This window comes from Falco peregrinus, chromosome 12 (genome assembly GCF_023634155.1).
Source record: "Falco peregrinus isolate bFalPer1 chromosome 12, bFalPer1.pri, whole genome shotgun sequence".
Classification (NCBI taxonomy): Eukaryota; Metazoa; Chordata; class Aves; order Falconiformes; family Falconidae; genus Falco; species Falco peregrinus.
Window position 1 is genome coordinate 19,022,084 of NC_073732.1, and position 21,683 is coordinate 19,043,766.

A 21,683-nucleotide genomic window follows, 5' to 3' on the forward strand; every position below is an offset into this window, starting at 1 on the left:
GGTTTTGGGGATAACTCCGTGATGGAAGGCGTGTGCGCTAAAGGGCTGGTTGCAGCAAGGCTATCCCTTGCAAAAACAGCAGCTGGACATCTGGAAAAGCAGCACAAACACATCACAGCTGGGAAGAGTATCGAGAACACGTAACTGTTCCCAAACCTGGAAATCCCGGGGGTCACACCCGAGCACTACGCGCCCCGAGGTGACCCGGGGGATGTCTGTGCGGGAGATTCAGACCTTCCCCTGGCCTCTGCCCTGCTCCCGCGGGCCCTGCGGGCCAGCAGCGCTGCTGCGGCCCCTGCGAGGGGCCGGCTCCCACAGCCCCGCCTGAAGAACACCCGTTCGGCACCGGCGGGCCCGCGGCTGGCGGAGGGGGCGCCGGGCTGGGGAGGCGGCGAGGAGCCCCCGCACCCCGCCGGGAGCCGCCCTGCCCGCCTGCGCTCTGCGGGGCTGGCGCACGCAGGGCAGCGGGGACCCGTCAGGGCCCGCCCGGCTCCCCGGGGCCGCGAGGGTGGGGCCCGCGGCCGCCGCCAGCCGCGCTGTCCCCGCCGAGCTCCCGTCGCTGCTTCCGGCGCCGCTTCCGGCGCCGACCCGGAACCGGAAGGGGCGGCTGCGGCAGCGTGAGGAGATGGCGGCGCGCGGCACGGCGAGGCGAGGGGCTGGCGCGGGGGCGGCCCGCGGCACCGACCCGCAGGAGGAGCCGCCGCCCCCGCTCCAGGCCGTGCTGGTCGCCGACAGCTTCAACCGCCGCTTCTTCCCTATCTCCAAAGACCGGCCGCGGGTAAGAAACACCCCCCTCCCCCCCCGGCTGCTGCCGTCTCCCCCGGGCCGGTCCGTCCGGGGCCGCCTGTCCCGGTCTCCGCCGTCCCTGGCGGACCGGAGCGGGCAGGCCTCTGCCGAGAGGCGGAGTGCTCGCCGGCAGCGGTCGCGCTGTGCCCCACCGCCAGAGCCCCGGGCTGGATCGGGCGAGGCGAGGCCCCCCAGCCGCTACCGGCGGGTCCTGGGGGGCTGCTGGGCCTCAGCGTCCGCCCGGGGCTCGGGCAGCCCCCCCGCGCTGTGGGAGCCTCTGACGAGGGGTTGTCCTCGCTTGTAGCAGTCTCTGTTCCCCTCTGTAGAGGCAGTGGGGATCCAATTGCTGCCTTGGTGCTGTTTGCTTTTCCATATGGCGAGGCGAGCTGTGCTGCTTGCTTTTCGTCTGTCACTGATGCAGCAGCAGCAGTGGGTTTGGCAAGCTCGGTTCTGACAGAGGAAAGAAACAAAATCTTTGTGCTTGCCGGCAGTAATGGGTTAAAGAATATGGCCAGAAAAATGCATGGGGAAAGCGCTTTAATTACCCAGATCAGAAGGCTTTATATTAAAGGAAAGAGCACTTCTGGAGAATTTAGGTCTGAACGAGTCTTACCTCGTTTGCTGATTAAATGTTTGTGGAGGTCATGATTATACACGCGAGCTCAGGCCTGAACCGAAACAGCAGCAAAAATTAATTAGAGAACAGTATGAGATCACTCAGTTGTGAATCAGTAACTCGGTTTAAAAGTGTGGCTTGAGTCTCAGGTCAAGTAAATACTCACTTCACTTTAGGTTGGTTTGGTGGGGTTTTTTCCCCTTGTTTAATTCTGGACACTCATACTCCTGTGGCTTCATCATTCATGTCTGACAGGTTTTTCTTGAAGCAGTTAAAGCCTGAGTCAGGGAATTGGCACTCTGGGATTTCAGCCACTGCCTCAGTCTTTCATTTGTCTGAGTCGTCTTGAAGTTTTGTATGTCATAGCTTTGCATTTTTTTTATGCCTTCCTATCTGAACTGGCATCTGCCCCTATAGGAGATCATAAATTAGCTCTTACTGTTTAGGTAAACTCTAAAAATTTTTGATAAAAAGTGGTGGAGCAGTTACTTGTGTTATTTTTTTTTATATTACTGATACTCTGTCCTTAAGTTGGAAGAGGCTGTTGCTGATGTTGAGGTACAGAGTGTTTATTCAGCTGTCTGTATGGTTTTGGGTTGGTTTTTTTTTGGTTGTTTTTTTAGGCTCTTTTACCTATGGCAAATGTGGCCATGATTGACTATACCTTGGAGTTCCTAACAGCAACTGGAGTGGAAGAAACCTTTGTTTTCTGCTGTTGGAAGTCAGCTGAGATAAAAGAGCATTTACAGTAAGAATCTCTTCTTCTCTTTAGCTTTATCATGGAAAGGATTCTACTGTCCTCCAACAAGCCTCAAAGGTCTCAGTGATCCTTATGAAAACTCTGTGCAAGAGATTCCCTTTCAACAATTGTCTCAGTATATGTCAAAAAAGACTATTCCTCCTGTGAAGGAGTGTGGTTGTTGAGTGTATTAAAAGGGTTGAGTGATTTGGGACTTCGTTTATATTGGCATTTAACTTTTCTTGTCTAAAAGCAGGGGTTTCCTGTGGGTAGCCATGTAAATTAGAGTACTTGCCCTTTGCATTATGCCATGTCTTGGTGTGCCATGCAGGAGCGTATGGAAACAGCTCTCTCTGCACCTTTGCCTCTGCGTGCTGCAGGTTTGCAAGCTAAAGAGAAATGTGCAGTCTTTTCCCTGCCTGAGTGTTGTGGTTTAACCGTGGCTGGCAACCAAGCACCACACAGCTGCTTGCTGCAAAAATTAACTCAGTCCCAGCCAAAACCAGGATACTGAGGCACTGCTTTCCAAGGAAAAAAAAAAGTTTGGGTTCTGTGTAACTTTTCCTTTTCCTTTGTCAAAACTTGGCTCACAGTAGAATTGGGTTTCCCTAGGTTTCCGTAAGCTACGGTCACAAAGTCTAAACCTCTTCAGTTTATCCGCTGTGTGCAAATGAGCATGCCTAAGCCTATCAATAGTGGGCTCACTGTAACAGGATTCTCCTTGCATGGACTTACAGATGTGGCATGCACTGGGGCACTGTGTCCTAGTGTGTTCTCTATAGAATAGCCTCTTTATGCCTTCCTGATGTGTTTTTCTCCTCCCAGAAAATCCAAGTGGTGCCGCCACACCTCTCCCAACACGGTGCGCTTTGTGACTTCTGACCTGTACCGCTCCCTTGGTGATGTGCTACGAGACGTTGATGCCAAGTCCCTTGTTCGTTCAGACTTCATTCTTGTCACTGGAGATGTGGTGTCCAATTTCAATATATCCAAAGCCCTGGAAGAGCACAAGTAGGTGTTGAAAGAGTGTATGCTTGCCTGGTGTGCTGAGACTCTGGGCTCTTAACTCTCTGAAGAGTCATTTTTAAACTTCTGCCCTTCTTTTTCAGGTTGCGTCGTAAGATGGAAAAGAACGTTTCTGTGATGACGATGATATTCAAGGAGTCTTCACCTGGTCACCATGCCAGGTGCAAAGAGGATGACATTGTAATTGCCATGGACAGTGCCACAAGCCGTGTCCTTCACTACCAGAGAACCCAGGGGCTGAAACGATTCCGCTTTCCTATGGTGCGTCTGGAACTTGACAGGTGGAAAAGGGCTGTGGTGGTGAAGCAGCCCATCCCAAGGAGGAGGTCCTCCTTGAGTGAAGGCCAGGGAGCTGTGCTTGCTGCTGCTTTTGGGGGAGCAGGTGGTAGGAAGTTAACTCTTCGTAAACTGGCCTTTTACCTTTAACTTTTATTTGAGGCTTGGTGAAATTGTGTTGGGATGCACACATTCGGGACTTGTTTCACAATTTGAAGATGGGGCAGACATATTTCTCACAATTCAGGTTTTGCATTTGTTTGATTCCTTTTCTCCATGTGAAACGGGAGTTGAATGATTTGTGCTATCACAGTGGTTCCCAAATTGGGATGCATATACCACTATTGTACACAAACCATTTTGAAGTGGCACTGAGCCTGTCACGGAGGGTGGAATAACAGCAGGTGGAAGGGGTAGTACCTCCTATTACCTCTGCCTGTACTGTTTACCTAATAATGTAGAAAATGCTCTGTAAATGTCTGTGGAGGCACTTTCTCCAGTGAGATAGATGGATGTTTTTCTTTTTTCAGCTCAAAACTAAGACTGTGATTATATGGCATTTTCAGCCCCAAATCAGTAATCAGTAGATTATTTTTTACCTTCAAGTGAAAACACAGATCACTGTAGGAAGCCAAAAAGGAAAAAACAAACCAAACAACAACAACAACCCACAGCTGTAAAAACCTACAGGGGATATGAAAGCTGCGACTTGCGTTTTGATATATCAATGTTCTTTGCACACTTGTAGCACCCAGTGACTAAGGTAAGGAGCCTCCTGGAGGAAAAGTGATTGTTCAAAGTACAAGCTGTATCTTGGAGAGCTGCGCTGTGTAAGGATGAGGGCAATCTTTGCTGACTGACTCTGTATGTGACCAGGCTGTGCCTGCTAAGCTTGTATCTCTGTAGATTGTAGATTTCTCTGATCTTCAGAACTTAAGCTAGTTTAATTATTCAACCAATACTGCCCCGGCTTATAGAAGGCATTTGGGGTTTGGTACTGTATGAGGCACTCAAATCACTGGAATTTTTTTCTCTTTCAGAGTCTGTTCCAGAACTCTATTGAGAATGTTGAGGTGCGCCATGACTTGCTGGATTGTCATATCAGTATCTGCTCTCCGCAGGTGAGCTCTACCCTTCTGAGGGTCCAAAAGTCAATCTGCATTGCTTCCTTTGTCCTGCTTGTGCAGGGGATGCAGGTGGCCTGAGTGTAGTAAGTTTGGGAACCAGAACTCTCAGCTTTTCTCAGTGATTGAGCTGAGAGCCTGAGTGATCATGTGGCACTCCTCCGTGGGCTGTATGGGTGCTCGGTCTGTATCTGGCATCCCTTGCTCGAGCCCAGGCAGAACTAGACAGTGGATGCATCAGTAGACTGGCTGATTTGGCGCAGGATGAAACTATTCTGGAAAATAAGTGCTTTCACTTTGAGTATATTTACATCTGTGGAGCAGAGGTGAAGGCTGTGCTATGGAAAAATGTCAGTACTTGCAAGCTGGTACCATGTTAGGGTAACATTCAGGGTTATTCCAGCCTAGGCTTGCTAACACCTCTTCCACGTCTGAAAAAGCTGGTCTACAGCCTTCCTTTGAGCGTGAAACTACAAAGTGAGGCTGGGCAGATTGCTTGGAAATGTTAAAGCAATGTTTGTCCCCTTCTGAAAATCAGAATCTGTTCATAGTCTCCGCTAGGAGTAGGAGATGGGAAGGTCAACACTCCTAGCAGAAGGATTCAAAGCTTTATTCAAGGCAAGAACATCACTTTCCTGTGCTATATAACACTGCTCTCTGAGAACCACTGAACAGCCATTAATTGTCTGGCCTCTCTGGCAATATTTTCTGCTAACTGTATTATTTCCTTATGTTCTGCTCCTGGCAGGTGGCTGAGCTGTTCACAGACAATTTTGACTACCAGACACGAGATGACTTTGTGCGTGGTCTGTTGGTCAATGAGGAGGTAAGGAGAGGGTTGTTAGAAGGGACATCCTGTTGCCTTGCATTAGAGAATCTTCTGACATGCTCCTCCCTCTCTCTCAGGTCCTGGGGAATCAGATCCATATGCACGTAACGACAGAAGAGTACGGTGCTCATATATGCAATCTGCTAATGTACGAAGCTGTGTGCTCTGACATCATCCGGCGCTGGGTTTATCCTTTGACTCCAGAGATGAACTTCACTGATGACAAGAATCAGAGTTACACCCATTCTAAACACAACATTTACCGAGGGGTGGATGTTAGCCTTGGCCACGGCAGTGTGCTGCAAGAGAACGTACTCATTGGGCAGGGAACGGTCATCGGCAGCAACTGCTCTATAACAAACAGCATTATTGGGCAGAACTGTAGGATAGGTGAGTAAAAGAATGGGGGGGCATGTAGGCCTTGCCAGGCAAGGGTGCAAGTTGTTGGGATTTAGTTTTTAATGTGCATTTGGCTCTGAGAGAGGATGGTAAGTGGGTATTGATTGACTTCTAATGGGAAGAAAGGAGAAAAGTTTGCTTTTCCAGCAGAGGAAATAGTTTTCAGGGTACCATAATGATGATGAAAGGTGGAAGGTACTTCATGCAAGTAAGTTGTTTTGATAGTAGAGAATGCATGACTTTTACTGATCTAGAGTTATTACCTACCAACATCCTGCAAATAAGGGACATCTGTCTCTGTTTTTGTGAACTGCCTGGTACTCCTTGCTAGTCTTGGCTGGAATTTTTTTGTGATTTGGCTGTATTTATGCAAAACCAAGAAGTCAGTTGTTACTGTCAGCTTGTTAAATCTTTGTAGAGATCAAACCTGTCTTTTAGCTTTGGGTAAGAAGTAGCTGTAGGCCTCTAAGGCCAATTTTTACCTTTCATCTAACATCCGTCATGCATCAAGGGCACTGGGATTCAGCAAGATGCTTTCTAGTGGACTCAGCAGTGTGGGAGAGCAACACACTCCCTTGCTCAACGTATTTGTGCTTGGTGATGCATAACAGGTGATAAAGTCATTTTGGATGGAGCTTTTCTCTGGGACAGAGTACACATAGCAGATAACGTGGAGATCTGCCATTCTGTTATCTGTGATGAAGCTGAAGTGAAGGAGAAAGTAAAGCTAAAGCCCCGCTGTGTCCTCTCTTCTCAGGTGAGCTGTATTTATGTCTGTTCTGCTTTTTGTCTGTCTTGGCAGGTTACTAGGCTTACACTAGACCATACCAGAATACCAGCATGCCAAGGCTACTCCAAGCCTTTGTGCAGAGGTGGGGGATATTCTACTGCTCCCACCTTTATCTTATTTTTTTTTGGCTAGGGTAGTGTGATATGTGATCGAGCAGTGCTGATCTTTTCAATTATACTTGTTAGTATACAGCTTGCCTGGAGCAGCCGTTGTCTGTGCTGGTGGAGATACATGGGGGCAATCAGGGTATTTCTTCATTAAGATATGTTGCACATACTTGCAGGTAGTAGTAGGTCCTGGCATCACTCTTTCTGAGGGCACAGTGATCTCTCTGCACCCACCAGATGAGGAGGAAGATGATGATGACCAGTTCAGTGATGATTCTGGCGTGAACAAGCAGGAAAGCAAAGTGAAACTAAAAGGTATGAGGGTCTTTGGTTCCATGCACTCAGGCTATGCAGAGGGCTTTGCCTTGCATGATCTTTTGGGGTCTTTCCCTCCCCCGTTGTAGACTCTGCAGTGCCAGGTTGAAGCTTAGTGCAACAATCAGCTTGGAACATGTTTGTTTTCAGCAGGGCAAGCAAGGATATTCAGCTCAAGTTGGACAGTGAGATGTACCTCAGTATCCCAGTATTAAAATCTTTGGAGACTCAGCTATTTTTCCATTTTTCTTAGAGTAGGGGCCTTGTACGAGACAATAAGGTGAAGTTGGAAGAGGTGTTCACAGTTCAAGGCAAGTTGCAAGATCTATGTCCTCATACCTGGACTGTGTCCAAGGACTTTGTCCTCGTGAAGTGCTGTTTCTACCAGTCTGGGTTTGACAAGAGATCTAAACACGGTCAGCTGAATGTTGCTGCTGTAGGGAGGAGTAAGTTTGTCACTTGTCAAGGCAAGTGAGAAGATAAAAGCTGAAATATGTATGCATCTGCAGGAATCCCAGCTCCCTCTTGATGAAGGATATTCAGGGGCAGTAATGTGCAAGTTATACCAGTCTATTTCAGGTTTGCCTGTAAGCAGATCCAGTACATCTGCCTCCTAATCACTGTTTCTTTTTCAGGTTACAATAAAAAGGATGTAGGCTCAGAGGGCAGAGGCTATCTCTGGAAAGCAAATGACAAGAATGAAGAGGATGAAGAAGAGCAGAGACAAAGCCTATGGGGTGAGGAAAAGTTTAGTGTAGTCACCTGGAGGTGGACAGATGGACCTGTGTCAGGGAAACTGGCTGAGTGGGACACTGGTAATTTTGTCTAGAGTAAGACCTGGGCTTTGTGAAGCAGGCTGGCTCCAGATAACGTGTATGGAGGCAAGGTGAGAGGTGAAAGCAGGTGGTGGACCAGATTCTCTCTTCCTGTGCTCTGTGGAAGATGTTTGTTGTGTATTTGTCAGAAGCTAACACACAGAGCTGCCTGTGGTGTGAAGGGTGCACTATGGGATACCAGGCCCTCCCTTAGAGGGAATATGCTTTGGCTATTCTGGGTACTGCTGGCTTTCTTCCTGCTAGTGACAGTGTCTGCTGACATTGCTCCATCGTGAGTCAGCAGTCTGCATAAAATATGTCTGCTTCTGTCCCTGTCCTTTGTTGTCTGCATGCAGACTCTTAAAAAAAGTCCCATTATCCCAGTGCCAGCTGTAGCATTCCCTCTGCAGCAAATCTAATCATCTGGACCCGCAAGCAGAAGCTTCCTTGCAAGGACAGATAGTTGCTGACTTAGTTGGGAAGTCTCTGGGACACCTGGTTCCTTATGCATATGACAGCTGCAGCTTTCGAGTGTTCAGTGCTGCATCTTTTCTTCATCAGGCCCAACTATGCATTCAGAGGAAGAGAGCGAGTCAGACAGTGACCTGAGCATGGGCTCTGAGGAGCCAGACAGTCGGGCAGCATCCCCTCAGCTAGATGACATCAAAGGTGAGAGATGGTCTGTTAAGAAGTATGGTGGGTCTGCAAGATAATGCAGTCAGTGTGAGATTTGTGCTGCTTTCTCTAGGTGTATTGGAAAATTTGTGGAAGTCTGTAATATATTTGTTTCCTGACCTCACTTCCTGCATTTTCTACAGAGTTCTTTAATATGCCCAGTATTGTTGTTGTGTTAACCTGAGGCAGCCAAGGATGAGGAACCAGTCAAAGATTCTCCATCTTTTTCACTCCTGATCCTGGGCCTTCATGAAAGTGACCTCCCTGAGTTGTCGGTTTAGGCAATGACGCTGCCATTTATTTAAACTCAGAGATTATGTGATGGTCCAGCAGAGTTTCCCTGTCCAGACAGCTTACTGCTGTGGTCATGCTGGCAAATTAAATGTTTTTGTAGGAGCTGCCTCTTTTGGCAGATAGGCTTTGGTTTTCTGTTCCGCTGTGTTAAACTTACCTGGATTTGAAAAGAGTTCAAGCCAAACTGGGGGGGGGGGGGGGGGGGGGGGAAAGCCTTTTTCATGTTAAAATACCTTCCCAAAGAAAATTAAACTAGTAAATTTTAAGTTTGAATTCACATCTTTAGTTAGGGGAAGATGAGGTTTGTCTGAATGAGAAAGGCTAGATTGTGAAAGTGTAATAGAAATTCTGCTCTAAAAGGTTGCACAGATAAATAGCTTTGTGCTGGTTTGTGTGGCTAGATCAATGATACCTAGTAGGTAATCTCCTTTATTTAATTATATTCCACTATTTAAAAGTATAGTTGATGTGGTTTTGTACCAGCTTACAGAGAACAAATAGACATCTGTGTCAGAGTGCTTGCTTTGTTAAGAGCATAGAGTTTCTTCAGTAATGAACAATTTGAAGAACCTGTGCTTTTCCCTGTCATGTCTAACTACCTGTCCTTTTTTACATTAGTTTTCCAGAATGAGGTTCTGGGTACATTACAGAGGGGTGAAGAAGAAAACATTTCCTGTGACAACCTGGTCCTGGAAATCAACTCCCTCAAGTGAGTGTTCCCTAATGCTGAACAGTTGGGTTTGAGAGCAGATATAGAAAGAAGTGGAGAAACTATGTGAATACCCGTGTTTGGTTGTTAAACACTAATGTTATCAGTACAGAGCATGAGAAATGCGGATTAGAGGTCATAACTGAATGACAACAGAAACTGATGGAGAACTCCAGCTGCATCTATAGGATCCTCAGTGGTTAGGCTTTTCCTGCCCCGATTCTGTAACGAGAGATTGAATTGCTATTAAGTAACTGTGGACTGAAGACAGCGAGCCACTTCTTGGCACAGGCTGCCTATAAGTTCATGCAGGGGCTGCTGCTCTGTGCATTGCAACATTTGGCCAGCTGCTTACAGCTGGGGCTGTGCTGGGGCGGAGCTTGTCCACTCTTTTTTACAGTAGCAAGTCTAAAGCACATAGAGTGTCTTTTACCTAGTATTTCTCAGATACAAACCCGTTTCCCTTCTCTTGTGCAACAGTATTCCTACAGCACTCTAGTAAACGTGAGGGTGCTGTCCCTGCAGCAGCTCGTTCCACAGTGATAGCACATTTTCAGGACTTGTGGCCTTATGCAGGGCCTGATGCAATGCACGGTGGTTTTGTTGTCTGAATACTTGGAAAACCAAACAAATAAAAAAACAAGCCTGAAAGACGAAAAGCAAATTTTCTGCTCTATGTCTGTGAAGATAGTGTGAAATGTTGTGGGGTTTTGCCTTTTTCGTTGCAGGTATGCGTATAACATTGGCCTGAAGGAGATGATGCAGGTGCTCAGTAAAGTGATCCTGGAGTTCCCACTGCAGCAGCTGGATGCAAACCTGGACTCCCAGAACTATTTCTCAGCATTAGTTCCGGTGAGTCCTGCTTCATTTGACTCTTCTTTGGGCTTTTCTCCTAGTGTGTAGGACTCTGCCTGGATGCCCCAAGTAGTTCCTTGCTGAGAAGACTTTTTGGTGAAGCTAAAACCACCTGAACTCCTCGAGTTCATGAACCTCTTTGTCTTCTGTAGAAATAAAAGTGAACTGTAATTATGCTACCTGCTTGACAGAATCAGCTGAGACTATAGGGGTGGGGAGCCTTACTTCAGTACCGATGGTTGTTTCTGTTCCCAGTGAGTGATAGAATAAGTGCATCACTTGTAGAAGAGAAAAGAGAGGGACTGTTAGAGATGTCTTTACAGCCTTGTATTCCAGAAATCCAATTCCAGTTCATCATAAACCCTGTCTCTGGGGCATCAGAGAGTGCTCCTCTCCCAGTGGGATCTATTCCAAGGTCTTACTTGTCTGCATACTTTTAATTAGTGCCAATTTTTTTCCAGCCAAATGCAAAGCCATGATATTGTTGCCTTGAGCAAAGATAGAGGGTTCTGTTGCGTCTCTAAAGAGACGGGTTGTATAATAGGGTGAGAGCAATTTCTATTTCCTGACTTAAGGGAGACAAAATAGGGTAGGATTTGCTTTAAAAAGCAGGCAGTCTTATCTTAATGGTTTTCTTGATCCAAGCTGAAGTTGTATTTTTGTCTCTTTGCTATAGTTCGCTTATGTAATTGAGTTTTTCAAACTCTGCAGGTTACAAAGGTGCTCTTTTGGGATGAATGGGTTTGGGAAGGACTAGTTTAATTTGTTTAGGAGATGGAGCTAAAGAGGAACACTAGACATCCTCATAATCCTTTCTGTGAGGAAGTATGTACTTTCAGTTGATGGGGAAGTGTGGAAAACTAATTCTTCTTTACGTAGGTGTAAGCATGGCACTTAAGTAATTTCCTGGACATGTGGAGATGCCTTCTGTAGGAAACATCCATGTGAACTGATCTGTTCATCAGATGGTTTAGTGAGACATTGCTGTTCACTCTGTTTAAATTCTGCTTGCTTTTGTTCATTTTCCCAGACTTTGTTGATTGAATAACACGTCCTGTCCTGGAAAAGGAGAATTAAAGGAGGAGAACTGAAGAGAGTGTTAGAACAGGTGTTAGACTTAAGTGGAAAGCATTATATCTAGACAGGAGGTTGTGTGGAGTTGGTAGCTGTGTAGGACGTTTGGGTTTTTTTTTTTCCCAGCTAGGCTATGGCATCTCTTTCTGTTTCCCAGATTGGGCTCCTAATCTAGCATGAGTAGGACAGGAGAAACTTTGTGTCAGAAGACATTCTAGTCTGGGATAAGGGATGCTACTTAAATGCATAACGTTTTGTGTAATTGCCCAAATCCCTTTAGAAGCTGAAGACAACGGAAGTACATGAAGGCCTTAACTCTGGGTAACTTTGTGTATATTTCATGGCAGAAAAGCTGATGCTCATGGTTAACAGCAGAGACAGGAAATCAACTTACTGACAAGTGATAATAATCTAAATGCAATATTCAGGGTGACCGTGCCCTGTGTCATGGAGAAGTGGAATTTCTCTAGGCAGGGAATTGTATGGCACGTGTATTTATGAAACTGATATTATCCATAGATTTATCAAAGAGAGCTAAGTGCCAAGCCAATTAACTGTCATGGTAGCCAGTTTCTCCAGATGGCCCTTGTAAAGAACAACCAGGAAGTTTCTTAGAGAGTCCTTCTCCAGGATGGTTTTGTGCCTTGGTGTCTCTACTGCATGCGGAATTGTTGTGCTGGCTTTCTGTACCGAAATCAGCAGGAAGGCAGTATCCTGGTAAGGTGTACTGGTAATGTTGAATTACACACATGATATTAGTCACCATTACGATAACCCGATATGTTTGAGCTGAGATGTACCTCTGATGGAGGCAGTGAATCAGCCTTCAAAGGCTTATTAAACAGACATCGATGGTCTTCCTGGGCAGCGCTGCTTTGTATATTTACCAACAGTGCTCTGAAGAAAAGAGACCAGTTCTTCTGGCAGAACAGAACATGCATGTTTGTACAGCATCTGAAACAGTGGCTTTTCTGCAACTTGTGGTTCTCTAGTTAGTAGAAAGTACCCTCCATTAATTTACTAATACTGACTTACACCCTGAGAATCCCAAGTGCTAGTTTGGTATAGGTTAGTACATAGTGAAAGCACGTTGCTGAAGTGCGTAGCTATGCAGCTAAAACTGCCTCAGTCAAGAGCAGTATTAGGCTGAGATCTGCTTATGATGGTTTACATATGGCAAAGTGTTATTTTGTGTGAGATGGGGATACTTGCCTTCCGAGAGTGGTGAATATCGGAAGACCACTGAACTTTACAGAACTGTTTTATGTTTCTAACTCTTTGTACCTCAAGTCTGACTAAGAGATGCTGAACAAAGATGTGATGCTTGTGTAAGAGTGATGGTAGAACAGTCCCAGACACCTCAGGAGGGGAAATTGTGGAAATGCCATAGTTATGATGTATGGTTTTACTTGAAACCACAGTATGTGCTCTGAAATGCTGGCCCCTGAGCATGAAGCTCTTAAGTGTTGCAGCAATTCTAGGAAACAAGCATCTGGTAAAGGATATGCCTCTGGGTATATTTCAGATGAAACATGGAGGCTTGAGAAATAGTTACCCAGTTCGATGTATGTCAGGCATCTTGTTCAGCTCTTGTACAAGTTGGAAAGCAGAGATGGTATAGAAAACCAAACCTTTCCTAAAACTGTAGACTTGATTTGAGCAAATGTGGCTGAAGCTGCTGATAAACTGAAGGTTTCGCTTCTGTTGTCACTGAAGCAGCAGCAAACAAGGTTACATAGGTGAGGATGTCTGAAGAGAGCTGGGGAGGCAATATAGCAGTTCAGTTTGCTGAGCTGGCTAGTGTCTGCATTGCTGCCCAGCAGCTAGCATGTGTGGTGCACCTTGTCAGGTTTCTGTTAGGGCGCCTTACTCTTTTGCAATGTCATGCAAGTGAACACAACCTGGGATCGCTTATTCAGGGACCAAATGGATCTCTGCTTTCACTGAAGCAGTTTATGGTGATTGGCACAGATGCTGTTATGGTGTAACAGGCTGGAATTACAACTTCGTCCCTTGTGCTTTGCACATGCTTCATGATGGTGTTCTGCGCTGGAGGTAGGGGTAAAATAGGCCTGCTGCCAGATCTGATGAAAAAATGAAGCAACCTGTCAGAGAAATTTGCTAGACTGTAGATTGTTTTGAGGAGTTACTCAGGTAGAGTCAAAGCCTGGAAAGTTACATTGTCCGTAGGGCTCTGTCAGGTATCTTTCCACATTTTTCAGTCTTTTATTCAATCTAAAGTAATTGCAAGCTTCTAGTTCCCCAGTTCAGATTTTCATGAAACTCCAAAAACAGCTTCTCTGCTCGTACAGGCTTATTAGGGCTGTTTTTGCTAGGGGCTCTGTGGGGCTGTGCCCTGCTTTCCCCGTTAGCACCAGTTACATACAGTGCATGTTCTTGGCCTGAGATGGTATATTTTTTCTTCCTTCCCTTTCCCAGCAGTAGGCATACTGGATTGAGTCCTGGGGTTGTGAGTGTTTATAGCACTGCTTTCTTTATAAACAACTTCCTTTCAGAAACTCACGGATTCTGGTTAGAATTGGGCCAGCTTACGATTTAAAGGCATTAACAGAAAGGTATTACGAAATATTTCTTAGCCTGAAAAGAACTTGCTAGTAGCTTTATTATATTTGAAGTAAAGAATTCCAAAGGATAATAAAAATGCAGGAGATGGTTGTAGAGGAGGGAAGAGTGTTTAGAATTAAGCATTTTATTAAAGACTAAAATACTTTCTGGAAGTATGCCACACAACCCTCAGTTTTTTGTTGTGATACGGTGATGATTAGGATCATTCTGTACTGTTACTGTTATTCTTTGAACCAGTGGATGTACTACTATACAGATCAGTTAGTACTAATCCCCTTCTTTGTTTCTGCTTAAGGCATGCAAATTCCAGCATGGTTGCGTAGCAAATGTGTCTGAAGAGGTGATGGAGTGTATGTAGTACTAGGGAGCAGCTGAGCAGTGTTTCCTAGTACAGGCACCTTTGGTAGTCCACACTAGCTTGGGGTTCTAGCTCTGCTATATGTCCTGGAGCTCTTTTTCTGGCAGGGCTACTACCGGGACAGAATAATTCTGGTTAACCCTGAATGTAGGTGACTCAAAGCTGCTTCATTACACCCTAAGCCTCTGTGAATTACCTGTTTCCCTTCAAAACGAACCAGATGTATTCTGTAAGGAGACACTTTTGAAGGCACAGCAAAACAGTATAACTGTAAGGGCATGCCAGGGATGTAGTTGCAGTAATGCCTGCTGTTTAATTAATCCATTTTAAAAGATGTGGAACTCTGATTTAATTTCCTAACTGTTTTTGTAGGATGGTCTGGTCATGACCTGGCCAGTGAGGAATTTTTTGTATTGTATCCTAGTTCTGATACCTTTTAAAATAGTTACGGACAGGGGTCTAAGTATCTTTATTACATTACCTACTATTCCAGATTCAGGTCAGTCTGCATTGCTTTGCAGAGCTTTCCTTGCTGCTTACTTTCCAGATATGTACAACAAGTGGAAGAGCTGTGGGGGACTTGGACAGAAATACTGTTTGAAGAGGCAGCACCAAAATCATTAAACTAAAGATTTCATAAAACTAAGCCTCGGAGGAGAGAACTGAGATCAGCTAATAGTGCAACAACTTCTTGCCCTTCATCCCTGCTACCCATTCCCTGCAGCAGACTCCAGGATTGACAGAATAAGCGTGTCAAACACACAAACATGTAACGTGTACTTAGGGGCTGCTCCACTGCATTCCTGGTTTAGGGGTGGCTATTTTGCACTGTCCATTTCTACTCAGCTGGTAATTATCCTGGCATTGTCTTTTTCTCATTTTTCTTATTTGCTTTTCTGCTTTGAAGGAAGGTTCCACTGAAATGTCAGCTGCTTTGTAGGGGAAAGGTTTGAGTAGCATGTGTGTACCTCTTCTGATCCATCTGCTGTGAAATGATTTTCTGTAAGACTCCATTAAACACATTTATTGTGATAATCCAGTATTCCACCCAGAGAGGCAAAAGCAAGAGAACTAACAGATATCCTCAGAGCTGCTTAGTAAAACTAGGTCCTATCTGCATATGTGAGACTTAACAGCATCTGTTTCATGGACAGAGTGGGGCAAATATATTAAGTGGTCAGCTGAATGGTTTCTTAAAATGCTTCCCTGGGTCAGTTTCTTAGCGCAGCACAGCTGAGGAAAAGCAGGGCTGAGTGCACACATCCATCTTGTAGCTCAGGAACTCTTCTGTGTGTTTTCCCTGCAGCTGTTGAAGAACTGGACCCCGTTGTTTAAGAACTACATAAAACGGGCGTCAGATCACTTGAATGCCTTATTTGCCATTGAGGAATTCTTCTTGGAACATGAAAGTCTCTGCACATCAATAGCTAAAGTGAGTATCTGCTCCCAACTCGTGAGGACCTGTTTTTGCTAGATTCATTGTGAAATGCATCCTGTTTGCATCATTGGCTTGTCAGCTTTAGAGGAGAGAATTTTTGGGTCTCAGTGGAGAGTGTGTATAGAAAATCCATCTATAACAATTGCTTTTTTTAAAAAAAAGAAGTCTGTGTCTGTTTGTGCCTCTGAGGGACCACAGCTGAGGGTGAGTATTAATTACCAGCATGCAGCCTGAAGGGAGCTATTATTTTGCAGCTTCTAACCTGGATGCCCTTGTTGTGTGATGCTGGAAGAGGTGAGGCCAGAGGCTTGCTTAAGGAAGAGCTTTTCTTCATTTGTCTCTCTATGGTCCCTGGGATCCAACTGCCAAATGGTTTATCCTGCTTTAGAGTACAAAACAAGCAAAGCTGGGAATAAGGGTGGGATTTCTTATTCAGGCTGAGCTAGTTATGAAACTGGGAATAAAGGGGAGCTGACCTATCTCCCCACTTCTGAGAGTTTTCAGTATATTCCTCCTCACCCTCCTTCACAAATATTTTGTCCCTGCATTCCTTCTGCCCTGTCACACTGAGAGCATTTGACTTGGATCGGAAGTCTTTCCTTTAGCAGTGTCTCAGGAAAACCCTGTCTCTTTTGGAAAAGCTCTCCTAGAGCCTGCTTAACTCTTGGTTCCTTAAGAAAGAGTAGTCCTAACTTCTGCTACCAGTGCTTCTGGCTAAATGGCAAAGCACTTAGGACTGTAGCCAAAAGCCTTCAGTTTGGTGAGCCAAAATGTCCTTGAAGTACAGCAATGGTTTGGCATGTGTCCATTGTTCTGGGGGCCTGAGTTTCCCTGGAGGCTGGGAATTGAAGTGACACTTGATATTTGGAGTTGGCAGCCAGCTTTGTCACTGCTTTGCCGCAAGGAGACCGACTGCAAAGTGCTTGCTCTGCCTGAGCACAAAGGCACCCTGAGAAAGCATGATTGCATCTTACCCTCGCTGCACTGTGCCAGAGTTTGAGCTGATAAATGACCAATTGCTTTGACACCTGCCATAAGGCAGTTTTAAGAGAGAACTGGCAGGAGAAGGGAGTCTGAGGCAGAGCTGCATAGATTCATACTCTTCTGGGCACATGTCACCGTTGTGTGTATGTGGGCCAGCGTAAGTTGTTTGTTAGATCTGTTTTGGGGATGGGTTTTGGGATGCTTTATAAAAGAACTTAAGTAACATCTTGAACTGACATCCTCTGCGGCCCTTCGTTGCCCACAGCTCTCAATCATACCCAGCATTCTCAGAGCTGAAGCTGATGGGGCTTGAACTCAGACTCATTATGTGTCATAGCACGTAACTGTCAGGAACATAAGGCTTGGTAGGAGAAGCACAGTTATTTTTAACAATAAAAGCAAAACTAAGCAGACTGAGTGCCTTCTGTTGAAGATGGAGCCGGGAATCACAGAGTACGTGCAAACTTTGTACTTGGACACGTACTAGGCTCAAAAGACTTTATAGAGAGCCCTGTTGCTCTTTTCTAATCAATGCAGGTGTTGATGACCTTTTACCAGCTGGAAATTCTGGAAGAAGATGTAATTCTCAATTGGTTCTCTTTGCGGGACACATCTGACAAGGGAAGGCAGCTTCGTAAAAACCAGCGGGTAAGTCCCAAAGGTGTTTAAAGAGGTGGGGGGAGGGGGAGGAGAGGGACAACAGCTGCTGAAAGAAACTATGAGTGGGTGCCACTGTTGCCTTCTGTGGAGCAGCTGCCATTACATGGTAGGCCAGTAATGCACCAGTGCATTGAACACTAAGCAACACAACTTTTTTCTCCAGAGCAGACATTTCTGTGCATTCTGCCATAATCCTGTTTGGATGGGGAATAGAGGTAGTAGGAGAGGGAGACTGGTTTTAGTAGGGGCTCTGTAGCACGAGGCCAGCACTCTCTGGAGTAGTAGCGCGGCTTCTCTAAGCCAGCACCCATTTGAAATGGGCTTTAGGCCAATGCCCTGTGTGCTGGCCCCATGCAGTTCCTTTGAAGCTTTCATTCCTGGCTCGCCAGTCCCTTCACATGTATTTCTGAGCGTTTGCTGTACTGAGTGGTTTCATTTGGCTTGTTGCAAAGGAGCACATAAACTTCCCCCCCTCCATCAGGCAGAACTTCGTGCTGCAGTTTGGCTCAGCCCTGTTCCAGTCCCTTTCCCTGGATCTGGAAGAGGAGCAGGGGAAAAAAGCAATCTCTGAAGAACTCCAACTTTGTTTAAAACCTTTGCAAAGTCAGCTCTTGGTATAAGTCAGCAGTGCTTTCAGCTGCTTTTCGAGCCCAGTTAAAAGGTAAAATGAGCTGCCTTTTCTTTACAGCAATTTCTCAGGGAGTAGGATTTTCCCAGCAGTTTTCATAACATGTCTTAGCTAAAGTGCAGCTGTCATCTTTTCTCCCTCAAGCTCTGAAAAAACAGAACTTTTGTCTTTTTGCCGAGTGTTGTGGGGGAATTGTCTGACTGGAGGAATCTCCCTCAGGAATCTAAACAGTCTGTATTTGTCCATGGCATCCCAGTTGTTTTACATCTAAACTTTGGTCTCTCCTTCAATCTGCCTCCGTTTCCATATCTCCTAGAAACACTCTTTCTCATGCATAATAGTGGTACTCACTGACACAGTGTGGTTGTTGAGCGTTCTGTTTGGTGTCACTTGTTACCCAATTACATTGTATTCTCTCTGCAGCTCCAGAAGTTTATCCAGTGGCTGGAAGAGGCAGAGGAAGAGTCGTCTGATGGCGACCAAGACTGACAGGGTGGTTCGGTATGAGAAGAGGCACTCCCTCTGCCTTTCTGGGCTGAGTGGGCAGGGCAAGATCAATGCCAGTGCATGGTGTGTAGATGTGGGGCCTGACATCGAAGTGACTGACAATCCCATCATAGTTGTGTGTTCCCAACTTTGCCACTTCCCTCCCTCCCTCACTTGCCTAGTGCCACCTTATGTTGGATGGTTGGAACCCAATGTCAAAACCATAAGGGAAAAGCAGGAGGTGGTGATACCTAGGATCCCTCTGGAGGCTGGATATGATATACTATAAGCTATCTTTTGGAAGGTCTTTGTTACTAATACAAAGGGAGAAAATAGATGCAAATGTGTACAACGCTCTTATAAATTTAACTGCCAGGGTTGTGGAAGACTGGTCATATAGCTAAGTTATTTGGAGTCGTTGCTTCTGTAGCTAAGAGAACTCCTACTGAAGAGACACTGGCAAGGTTGGTGAGTTGGGAGCACATGGATTAGGATCTGGAGTGCAGGACTCAGATTCAGGAGTTCCTGTGCCTGAAGAAGATGCAGTTGTCTGAGGATGCCCAAGGCATTTTGAAGCCTAGAAGGCACTTCTGTGATCTTTCCAAAAGGGAAAATCTTTTGCCATCTGCTGTGCTAGGATCTAACACAAGGTTGCACAGTAGAGTTGGTAAAACATTGTGTTTCCCCCTTCCGTAGAGTAGGGGATAATGTGTGCTCCGTTCCCCCTGCGGGGGTTGGCTAACAGTGGATGTGCACTGACCAGTGAAATGCTGCATGGATCACTACATCTTAGATGTGATCTGTCTTCTGTGTGTCCCCAGCTTGGCAAATGCTTTAGAAAAGTGTCTGTTCCTTTATTTTTTTTATAAAAAGGTAGTGGAGGTGCCTGGCTGCTTCTGCTGCACCAACCTCACTTGTGCTTTGCTCTGAGGGCACTGACCACGCCAGCTGCTTTAAGGAGGATGCAAGTTCCTAAGTTCTGCTCCAGTGTGAAAAGGAGCAAATGGTATTTCCTTCAACAGCACGTGCTTTGTGTTTCCACATGACTTTAGTTACACAAGCTTGCTTACTACATGTCCTTTTATTTATTTGAAAACTTCCCTTCCCTCAGCAGGGAAAGTGCTGTAAAGTTCAGCAGCCGCAGAGCAACTCGGCATGCAGCAGGGAATGAGTGTGCCTCTGGCACTGCGTTGCCAGCACAGACAATGTGTGGCAGTAATAAGGCGTTTAAGAACAGCTTTCTTGGAAGTGTCACTGTGCTGTGTTCTTTCCTGCTCTCAAAGAACAGAGCACAAAAGGCATAGCGAAGAATCAGCTTGTGTTCATAGGTTATTTGTTGGATGTGCTGACCTTGCCTCTGCCCCTTCAGGAGGAGCACGGAATAAATCCTTTGGGGGGGGGGGGGGGGGGGAAGTGCACTGGAGCTGCCCACTCAGGATATTTACTTGGCTGTTCTGTGGTGTCACAGTTGTCAGTGAGGGGACAGCGTTAGGTGCTGGAGACCAGGGATACTGCCTCCTAAAAACTGACGTTCAGGCAGGGTGATCTTGTGCACTCACACTATCAGTTGCCAGGATTGTGCATAAATGTGCTTGTTTTCTGACATTGCAAACTCAGTCTTGTAAATGTTGGGGAAATAGTTGGTACCTGAATTTTCTGTATCTGCCAATATTTAATTCAGGGAGCAAATAAAAACTATCCTGGTGTTACCGGCTTCTTTGCTTTGTTTGACTTTGAATTGTATGTCTCCAGTTGTGCCACATGCCTGAGCAGGGCTTAACTGGTAAGCTAAATAACTCATTGCTACTTTTTCCTCAAGAGATTTTAAGCGCATAATAGGTAGGTAGGTAGGCAATCTGCAGGCCATTGAATCAGTATAAATGTTCAGTGATAACTCATGACCTCACTGTTTACAAGTAGAGAACAGTTAATTAAAACTTCTGAACTTAAAATCCTGAAATGGGTGAGGTTTGGTTTTGTACAGGATTATGTTGCAAAGATGAACCTTAAACCCTGTGAAACCTGTTATCCTTTGCCATGATGAGAATTAGTGGGAACGCTGGCTGTTAGGTACTGCATTGTGTCCTCCTGATGTGGGGGAGTAAGAACTGGCAGAGAGGGGGAAGGACAGCTGCAGAGCTCTTAGTAAAACCATTTACAAACCAGCTGCAAGACTTGGTATTTTTAAAATTTCTTTGGACATCTTAAGTATTTTTTTCCTTTTACAATGTAAAGATGGCTTAAAAAGTAGGTTTAACATACTGTTCTGTAAATGGCTCAATTTTGCCAGAGGCTCTTGATCCTTTGTACCAAGTTTTTTCCGTTCTTTCCTCCTTTGCTTCATAGTAGCAAGCTTGTTCATGGTGTGAGCTGCTTGCTTTACCCAGGGATTAAGATCCAAGGGGACAATGTTGCTCTGTGGCCAAATATCCTTATCCTTCAGGCCTTGGTGGTGTGTGTGGGGTGGTGGTTTTACAGGTGCCGAGAACAGAGTAGAAAAAAGGAGACAAAGTAGGACATTTTATATTCTCCAAGGTGAAGTTCTGGCATGGCACAGCATCCTTACGGGCAGGTAAGTATATACTTTTTAAAGGAGCGTTAATTGCATTGCTTAAGTATAGGGTGGGCTTGATGTTTTCTGTTGTCTTCAATCAAGATTTGTATTTGGTTGGAAGACTAGAAATGCCTTTGAGACCAACCTTGACTGCACAAACTGCATCCATCTTTTTGAGCAATGTAAGAAGTATTTTTATTTTCTTCTAAGGCCATAGTAGTCAACTTGTGTGACTTTCCATCTGACATGGATGGGTGGGTGGATGAATGGCACCTGGTGTTCCTCCATCAAACCCAGAACTTCAGTTAACAATAGCGCGCCTTTTAGAAAAAGATAGTAGTTTTGTGCTACTTAAAGGTGTAAGCGATGGAACTCAAGTACATCCACTTCTGCTTCGGGCTGTTTCAAGATGCACTAAAATGCCTGGAGCCTGTTTACTCTGTAAGGAGAAGCAATGCTATCGATGCCGCAGTTTTTAAATGTAGACATAAGCCAACAGGCTGTTCAGAATCCCCTACTGCTAATTTATTTGGCTCTGTGTTCCTCCATTAGGAGTGAGT

General features: G+C 45.6%; 1 protein-coding gene across 1 annotated transcript; it reads left to right on the forward strand.

The window, feature by feature from the left end:
* The first annotated feature begins 595 nt into the window (after positions 1 to 595).
* EIF2B5 (eukaryotic translation initiation factor 2B subunit epsilon) lies at positions 596 to 20,283 on the forward strand. Its single transcript, XM_055817301.1, has 16 exons — positions 596 to 778; positions 2,026 to 2,150; positions 2,967 to 3,152; positions 3,251 to 3,428; positions 4,484 to 4,564; positions 5,316 to 5,393; positions 5,474 to 5,786; positions 6,407 to 6,552; positions 6,869 to 7,007; positions 7,643 to 7,744; positions 8,384 to 8,491; positions 9,410 to 9,500; positions 10,229 to 10,352; positions 15,680 to 15,805; positions 17,333 to 17,443; positions 18,507 to 20,283. Exons 1-16 carry the CDS (start codon positions 626 to 628, stop codon positions 18,570 to 18,572), a joined length of 2,127 nt encoding a protein of 708 aa, XP_055673276.1. The 5' UTR covers positions 596 to 625; the 3' UTR covers positions 18,573 to 20,283.
* Positions 20,284 to 21,683: the final 1,400 nt, after the last annotated feature.

Bases quoted from the DNA above. Each gene is read 5' to 3' on its own strand.
- EIF2B5 (XM_055817301.1), top strand. From the start codon at position 626: ATGGCGGCGCGCGGCACGGCGAGGCGAGGGGCTGGCGCGGGGGCGGCC. The intron at 9,501-10,228 runs GTGAGTGTTCCC...TTTTCGTTGCAG, and splicing joins CTGGAAATCAACTCCCTCAA to GTATGCGTATAACATTGGCC. The intron at 17,444-18,506 runs GTAAGTCCCAAA...TTCTCTCTGCAG, and splicing joins AGCTTCGTAAAAACCAGCGG to CTCCAGAAGTTTATCCAGTG.